Source organism: Octopus bimaculoides, chromosome 11 (assembly GCF_046866305.1).
Source record: "Octopus bimaculoides isolate indiv1 chromosome 11, ASM4686630v1, whole genome shotgun sequence".
NCBI lineage: Eukaryota > Metazoa > Mollusca > Cephalopoda > Octopoda > Octopodidae > Octopus > Octopus bimaculoides.
Window position 1 is genome coordinate 54,864,010 of NC_142938.1, and position 9,582 is coordinate 54,873,591.

At 32.7% G+C, this 9,582-nt stretch overlaps 1 protein-coding gene across 5 annotated transcripts in view; it reads right to left on the minus strand.

Annotated features, from left to right (window-relative positions):
* LOC106882342 (glycogen [starch] synthase) overlaps nt 1–6,646 on the minus strand; it is an 81,980-nt gene extending 75,334 nt beyond the window's left edge. For 4 of the 5 annotated variants that reach the window (XR_016243680.1, XM_089360047.1, XM_089360046.1 and 1 more), the window contains exon 1: nt 6,393–6,646. Coding sequence is in view for 4 of the 5 variants with exons in the window: in XM_089360047.1 (XP_089216173.1) it covers nt 6,393–6,531 (139 nt within the window). In the remaining variant the exon portion in view is untranslated. Of the gene's footprint in view, nt 1–2,231; nt 2,353–6,392 lie in introns of all 5 variants that reach the window. The other variant, XM_089360045.1, reaches the window with a different exon arrangement.
* Nucleotides 6,647–9,582: the final 2,936 nt, after the last annotated feature.

The window sequence follows — 9,582 nt, forward strand, 5'->3', positions numbered from 1 at the left end:
ACAAAAGGGTTACATAAAGGATTATTGGATAATGTAGTTCCTGGTATACAAAAAGACTGATTAGTCATTATTAAGGTTTTTCATCATAGGTCTGTTCCATCAGGACTGATCTGGGGCTAAAAAACAACCAAGTATAATGAGGCAAGGTAGGAAGGCTTCTGCATGGTCACTCGCACCTGATAAACATAGCAGCCAAACTTCCCTCAAATCAAACTCTACCGCCTTAAATCAGGAATGAACATACTGGATATGTCCTATATATATATATATATATATATATATATATATATAAACATTATTAAGGGATCAGCAACAGTTTCTTCACCACATACCGAAGTTCAGAAATAGCAGCTAAAGTGCTAAAACTCCAACAGATAGTAGTACTTGTAACTCACAAAGGCAAAAGTACTACTATCTGTTGGAGTTTTAGCACTTTAGCTGCTATTTCTGAACTTCGGTATGTGGTGAAGCAACTGTTGCTGATCCCTTAATAATGTTTATAAATTTATAAGAACTTTTAAATAGGTTCTTCACCGATAATGGTGTTTACATACCGAAGTGCTTGGTAAAAAAATTATTAATTATTAATTTATTAATAAATTAATATTCCTTTACCCTTTTATTTGTAATATATATATATATATATATATATATATATATATATATATATATATATACACACACACACATATACATACATGCATACACACACACACACACTCGTATATGTTTATTACTTATGATGGCCCATCAATGGTTGATAACAGTATCAATCCAAGACATTGTTCCTCCTCTCCAGTACATTGTTTCTCATGGGAGCAGTCGTGGCTGACAAAGCTGATACAAGATAGGCAGATCCTGTGGCACTCAGAACACTGAAAATGACCCCGAAGAACAACCACAGGAGGTTGATGACGATGTCTCCTCTCTTTATGCAATCTCCTGCATTCAGTTTCAAAGTGCTCCACTCTAGAATCACACACGGATATATAAATATATTTGTATAAAAAAAGGATGAGGTTTTATATATACATATATATGTATGTATATATGTATATAGAGTACTATTTCATTATTGATGGGATCAACAAAATAAGGACTCCATCTAGTGGGAAATAAACATCATTTGAGAAACTCAGATTTAAATGTGACTACTAAAAGTTTCATGCTCTGATTATACAACAATCGGATGAGTTTGTATAGTGTGCCATGTACTGTTATGTAGTTTTTCAGGCTGAAAGTTCACACGGTAGTACATGGCACACTGTTCAAACTTATTTCACTATTGTATTATCAGAGCATAAAACTTATAGTAGCTAATATTTCAACTCTGTGTTTATGAAATGATAAATATATATATATATACAATTAGATAAATTGAGAGAAAACTTTATGTTTGACAGTAGGATGGGAAAGAACAACATAATAACTGTTATGTTCGCATGAAATCTGGAAATTTTATAGAAAGGAAAATGTCATGACATCCATGTCTTTCTCACATATATTAAAAATTGTTTGAATAACAACCAGAGATTCATTTTGCAAAAACTTACCTCTACTTTATGGTACCTACTTTCAAGAGTCCATAATAATTTATGAATAGATGTAGTGGCAATAAGAAGTAAAACAAAGGAAATTTTATTGAATTAAGTTTATTTCTGATTAACCTAATGTGGAAAAGCAAGAAGTGTACAAATATAAAGAATATAAATGTGAGACTTGGTGGCTCTTGACTCAAAACCCTGTGTTGACATCTCTGCAATTATCATTACATATGTTTCAAACAATATCTACTTGTCTTTATACACGGTTTTAATCCTAGCATATGCTTTGCATGTGCATCATTTCTATTCTGATAGGATTTAAATTTAATTAGATCATTACTCTTCCTCTTAGATAATCTGACAATAGTAAAATGGTAAGTATATTGAGGATTCAACAAGGATATGCAAGTTCCACTCCCATCAGGTTCTCACATTTCTTTAATCTGCATTTGATATGTACTTTTTGTATCTATATTTTGCTTAAATAGAAAATTAATTGGCTCGTGCAATTTTTTTTTTAATTAGCCTATTATATATGTGCAATATTAACTGGCATAAAAAAAAAAGCAGAAGTGGGCAGAGAAAGCAGCTAAACATTAGACGTATCAGCAGTCATGTGCAGAGAGGTGACTTTGTTGGGATGATACCTGCTGTAAAAAAATATTTTGTGCAGATAATGGAAAGTACCTGTAGCAGAAGACCAATGAAGGCATAACAAGAAGTGGTGGGGTCGGATTTCAGTAAGTCGTGCTTCACTGACAAGATGAGACAAGTTCAAGAACCATAGTGACATGCCATACTGCAGGACCTATTCAACGCTTACAAGCGTGGAAAAACAGATGATGACCACAACATATATTAAAGTGCTTCAATTTTGCAACAGCAATATATAGTTACGCAAATGAATGACTGATAGTAAGTAGATTATTATTATTATTATTATTAAGCAGGAAAACAATTAACTTACAAAAGAAATTATATAAGAAATTGGAAATTTTTATCTAAAACATTTTAAATGAAACAAGGGTATAAATTACAATTTAAAAAAAGCTAACAATAAAAACTCTGAAACTACCTCACTGAAATAAAATATAAAACTTGTAATAGTAGCAGAGAGTAATCATTGTAGACATAAACAAAAGACTTGAAGATGGTGACACAGATTGAAGGAAAATATAAAATTTTGAAACTCCAGCCAACATGCCCAGCTACAGAAGAGTATATGTTATAATACTTATAATGATGATTTTTGTTTTTAGATAAGTGGTAGTGGTCTGCTAGAAACAAATATAATTCATACACATAAACTAATGACAAATTAGTGAAAGTGAAGAATGAGAAGACCATACAACAAAAAGCAATATTGTGGGCTTGATTTACACTAGGTTAAAATCTAGAATCTGAGAAAAAATTTTGAGGGCCAGCATCAGCAACAATTAACCCATAGGAAAGCTGAAGAAGAGTTTGGTAAATTCAGTTGTCATGAAGAATGAAGAATCTAATGTTCTGGAGGCCCTTTCCTTTTTGTCTGAGATTGCTGAAGAGAAAGGAAGTGGTGTTATCTTTTTCTTTGATTGTAAGCTAGAAAAATGATGGCAGAAATGAAACAAAGAAATGAGTGAGAGAGTTACAAGGGGTGGTGTAAGAAAGTTATATGTCTGGAGTGGATGAAAGAAGAGGAAGTTAGAATTAGAGGAGGCAGGTAGAATGGACTTATGAAAGTCAAAAGCTTAGCAACAAAAACAGAAAGTATAAAGAATGGGGCAAATACATAAAGAGCTGTTTAAGTCCAGGATATGTAAATTCTGGGTTGGTAAATATTTAAGTAAAGGGCTTTCTAAGAAATTTTTTTTTTTTTGTTAACAGAGGCAGATGGCTAAAGCGAGATGGTGTGAGTTGAGGAGGAGAAAGTTAAAAATGAGAGAAGAGATGAAGAGATTTGGACAAGGTCAAGGTGAAGGTCATGTGTGTGAGAGGAGAGGAGACATTTACAATAACTTGGTTTTAGCTATTTTTAGTTTAAAAAGCAAAACAAAAAAGAATCTCTAAAATTGTATAATTTTCTACACGTTGTTAACGAAACCTTCACGTAACCAGTTTGTAAATATCCACTAATTTCAGCAATTCACCTCTTAACAAATGACATTCTACAATGTAAATATTTCATCATTTCTGAAATATTATGTAAAAAAGAAAAAAATCCAATCAATATTTAAAAAGAAAGAAAAAAATTCCAATCAATATTTAAAAAGAAAGAAAAAAATTCCAATCAATATTTAAAAAGAAAGAAAAAAATTCCAATCAATATTTAAAAAGAAAGAAAAAAATTCCAATCAATATTTAAAAAGAAAGAAAAAAAAATTCCAATCAATATTTAAAAAGAAAGAAAAAAAATTCCAATCAATATTTAAAAAGAAAGAAAAAATTCTGATCAATATTTAAAAAGACAGAAAACATTCTAATAAATATTTTAAAAAGGAAACTGATGCTTTATCGATTGCCTGGGACCTCTGAACTTTTCCTTGAAACTAGCAATTGCTTATAGAATTAATTTTTATTATTTTATTTACAGAAACGGGGAGTCACCGAGCTTGTCCGTCGATGAAGAACACGGCTATCCGCATGAACTTATGTGAATTGCAGGACTCAGTAAAATTCGACACCTCAACGCACATTACGGCCCCGATATCCAATCGTCCTGGGATACCCCGTCCAGTCGAGAGGTATTATTAATGCAGTTGAGCTGGCAGAATCGTTAGCACGCCAGACAAAATGCTTAGCGGCATTTCGTCTGTCTTTACGTTCTGAGTTCGATTTCCGCTGAGGTCAACTTTATCTTTCATCCTTTCGGAGTCGATGGAATAAGTAACAATTAAGCACAAGTTTCAGGCCTTGTAACTATAGTAGAAAGGATAATTTAATTTACAGACCAACATTAAAAGGGTAAAAAAATGGTAGTTAATAATGTGGTTGTAGATTTTCTTTAGCAGTAGGTCAGCTCTGACTGAGCAAAACTATGATCAAAATTATTTCAGCCACATTTTATTTCATCTTGTCAAGTTAACATTAAAACTTGAATTATGGTATCTAACAATAAAATGTAATTCGAGAGAGATTAGATTATTATTATAGCAGGTTGAATGATTGCATAGGGGAGTTTCTTCATCGAGTCTTGGATGATGAAGTGTTCAGGCAGAGGGCTGGCAGGACTGGTAGAGTGACGGACAATCTGACTTGAGATATTTACATTATGAGTTCAATTCCTGTTGGGGGTCAACTTCATCTTTCATCAGCCAAGTATTGATATCAAATAATTTTATTATACATTCCCCCATTCCAAAGTTAAGGTTTTATATCGAAGCCAGAAATCAATAATGAAGTGTTGACAAAAAATGCCAATAGGCCCAAAATCTACTCTTAGCGATTGTGGTATTTTCCATTCGGAGATAAATTTAGTAATAATCTATTAAGTTACTCTCATCTGTCACGCTGTTGTGAAGCTTTCACAGATTAGGGGCAAGTCCGCGTAATAAAACAAAACAAAGAAAGACAGGCAGATATGAGGACGGTTGGCTTCGATGTGTTACAGGGCGAGTGATCGTATAGGGGCTACTTCGTTACGCATTAGCTGGAGGTGACTTGTACTAATGTAAGTAATATGATCATGTACAAGAAATTGGTATCTATTTCACAGGCTGATTCTTGGAAGTACATGAAGGTGTATAATATTTATTTGAAGAACATATATCTGTATTAAAAATATGGGGAGGTGTAGACACGTAAAATATAATGTGTACATTCAATAAAGCATATTTTACTTGAGCTGCAGTTAAGATTTAAATGTAACGTGACTATAGGCCTTTTACATTTAACAAAGACAAGTCAAGAAGGAAACTACGCAGTCGTTCAACCAGCTGAAAATAGCAGTCAAATCGTTCTCGAATCACATCCTATAGTAATTTTCCATCATGATACATTGCATAATGCAGTCCTAGAATCACTGTGTCTGAATAAAGGACGTAATGGTTAAGGCCACAGTGTTTTTAACCATAGGTCTGCTCGATCAGGACGGATCTAAGACTAAACATCAACTGTCATAAGGATTGGCATGATGGATTTTTCCAAACTGTGTATGGAAACGTATATTTCACTAAATATATCTGCTGCTTTAATAGATATGTTCATAGATTTATATACATATTTATATATACATACAGGTGTTCCCCCATCTCAACACACACCTCCGAAAACAGAATATTATATAAACGCAACAAAATGTAAACAATTAAAGACGCCTTACAATATTTACAATATTACGAGTAGATACTTTCAGTATTACACTCGCCAAAATCACCAAAATAATATATTAAACACACAACTTAAAACAACTTTAACTGATATTTGTTCTTGTTTACAAGAAATTACATGATTCCAATCACAAATGACGACGTGGGGAAAACAAATGTAATCACACCCACACTACGAACATTATTTCTCTTCAAAAATTAGATCTTAAAGCAAAGTAAGAAAATAAATAAATTAATAATATCAAACAATAAATAAATTAATAATATCAAACAATAATTTAAATGAATATTTATGTAAGAGACAGATGAGAGAACATAACGTAGAACCAAACCAAGTGTTGAATGTCATGTCCTTGTCTTGCAGTGGTCATAACAGGATCAGACATTAAACTCGATTAAAATAACGAGATAAATATCGTCTTTTAGACACAGGATTTACACTCAAGAGATAGTCATAGTTACAAGTTCATTACAAAAAAAGATACAGCAAAAGGGGGAAAGTGAGATAGCGTCAACATGTTGCCAAAGAGGAATCGCTTACCTTTATTTGCTACTTCCCAAGCACATTCGAAGAACCATAAATTTTTAGCTGCAGCGGAAGACCCACCATCTCGAACTGAGTCGTCATCGTTCTCAAAATCTTTCACAGACTTGAAAAGACTACTTCTCCTACGGTTCATCGTGTTTATTATTTTGATAAATCCGTCTCACTGGTCAGGCTGCTGGAGAACACAACACAGACATGGAACGTTACGTGAAGGTCACCAGAAGCGGAGGTCGACTCGCTTCAAAGGTGAAGGAAACAGTCACACGCATGCGCACTACGCCCATTTCCGCTATAATTCCATCTGCGACTTAACTTGCGAAATCTTTGAATTTTGGATTTCTTTTAATGCTTTACTTTCTTTCACGTCTTCAGATTACTCTAATATATTTCTCTGTAGTATTTTATTATTATTATTACAGAAGATATTAAAATTATGGAGTTGATTAAATGTATTTATCTTCCAATATTTCCAGAAAATTTACCATCTTAGAGTCTTACATTCTGACATAAATATAAATATGCAAACGGGTTCTATATGAATTCCACGTTTTATAAATTTTATTATTCTTGATTTCAGGCATAAAACTTCATAATATATTATATCTTCATTAGTTATATCTTCATAACATTGTGTCATCATGTGGAAGAGGCTAAAATTTTACTGACGTATAGTTAAATGTTATTACACATAACTCGGCAAATATAAATTTAAACCCTATTTGAAGATCATTTAATAAAACTTGACTATTCTGGTGTAACTCATGACCTCACAGAATACAAGATTTAGCACAAGGAATCTCACGGTACACACTGCTTTTCGTGGCAGTCTGTCTACGTCGCTTCCCTCGTTCGCTAATCTGTATTACCTTGACCTCAATATGCAGTCATTTTCGAGATAACTATAACGATCCAAGGCTGAATAGTAGCTTCTTTCATACTATTTTGGGGAGCTTGTTTCCCCACCCCTCTCTGTTCTGTGTGTGTGTGTGTGTATATATATATATATATGTGTGTGTATGTACATATATATATATATATATATATATATATATATATGTGTGTGTATGTACATATATATATATATATATATATATATATATATATATATATATATATATATATATATATATATATATATATATATATATGTGTGTGTGTGTGTATGTATATATATATATATATATATATATATATATATATATATATATATATATATATATATATATATATATATATATATATATATATGTGTGTGTGTGTGTATGTATATATATATATATATATATATATATATATATATATATATATATATATATATATATATATATATATAAACTGTAATTTTTTGTATAATTATGTATTGTTAATATAACAATACATAAAGACGGGCTGGAGTTGAAGTGCTCAGCATGAGCTAGAATTCATCTTATAGTAAAAATGAATACATAAGGGTGGAAAATCACAGGAATAATACCATATGTCCAACGCAAGATAGAATATGTGTGTTCAATTCCTTCAAGAATCAATAAATGAATTTATAGTATTCAGTGTCTAAAGTGTCTAAAAGGTACGGTAAAAAGACAAGCAAATACAACAATAAAAACTTTAGAAATATCATGAATGTTCAAAATATTTTTTTTTTTTAAATCCTGTCCTAATGTACACGTTTTTAATATAATACATGTAAATTTATAACTTCATCATACCGTATATATTTACCCATTATATGTTATATCATAATGTACGTTTACACATCGTAATGTTTTAACTTTAATTGTCATATTTTTATACAACTTAGAAATCATGCATATTTATAAATATTTTTTTAATAAATATTTTGAACATTCATGATATTTCTAAAGTTTTTATTGTTGTATTTGCTTGTCTTTTTACCGTACCTTTTAGACACTTTAGAGACTGAATACTATAAATTCATTTATTGATTCTTGAAGGAATTGAACACACATATTGTATCTTGCGTTGGACATATGGTATTATTCCTGTGATTTTCCACCTTTATGTATCCATTTTTACTATAAGATATATATATATATATATATATATATATATATATATATATATATACACTCTTTTACTTGTTTCAGTGTGCGTGTATGTGTGTGTCTCTCTCTCTCTCTCTCTCTTTGTGTCTGTCCCCCACCACTGCTTGACAACCAGTGTTGGTGTGTTTACACACTCGTAACTTAAGAGTTTGGCAAAAGAGACCAAAAGAACAAGTACCAAGGTTAAAAAAAGCAAAAGTACTGAGGTTGATTCATCCGATTAAAAATTCTTCAAGTTAGTGCTCCAGTGTGGCCTTAATCTAATGAGTGAAACTAGTAAAAGAAAGAAGATATAAAATGAGTATGGTTAAGAAGTTTGCACGGTTTCCGGTTCATTCCATGCATGAGGCATCTTGAGCAAATATCTTTTCTGATTGACAAAAGCCTTGTGAGGGGATTTGGTATACAGGAACTAAAAGTTAAGGATTTCTTTCAGCTATGTGCAAAGCGTTAATAAATATTACCGAGTACCCCTAAACCATACGCAGAGGTTGGATACTCATGCAGGGTTAATGAATACCCAGTGAGCGGCAGCGTTGCCGGCAAAAACGGCAACGTTGCCAACAACACACCCGCAACAGCAACTGCGACGGCCGCGGCGGCAGTTACGCCGGTAGTGCGTCAAGAAGCAGCGGCAGCTATGGTGGCAATAACAACAGCACCATCATATGTGTGTGCGTGGTTTCTTTCTTTTGACATTGTGTGATCGTTGTAAATAAATGTCATGCATTTACCATATTACTCTTACTCTTTTACTTGTTTCAGTCATTTTGACTGTGGCCATGCTGGAGCACCGCCTTTAGTCGAGCAAATCGACCCCAGGACTTATTCTTTGTAAGCCTAGTACTTGGTCTCTTTTGCTGAACCACTAAGTTACGGGGACGTAAATACACCAGCATCAGTTGTCAAGCGATGTTGGGGGGACAAACACAGACACACAACATATATATATATATATATATATATCTACCAAATCCACTCACAAGGCTTTGGTCGGCCCGAAGCTGTAGTAGAAGACACTTGCCCAAGGTGCCACGCAGTGGGACTAAACCCGGAACCATGTGGTTGGTAAGCAAGGAACTTACCACAGAGCCACGAGAGATATGCAGTAACAGTACCGA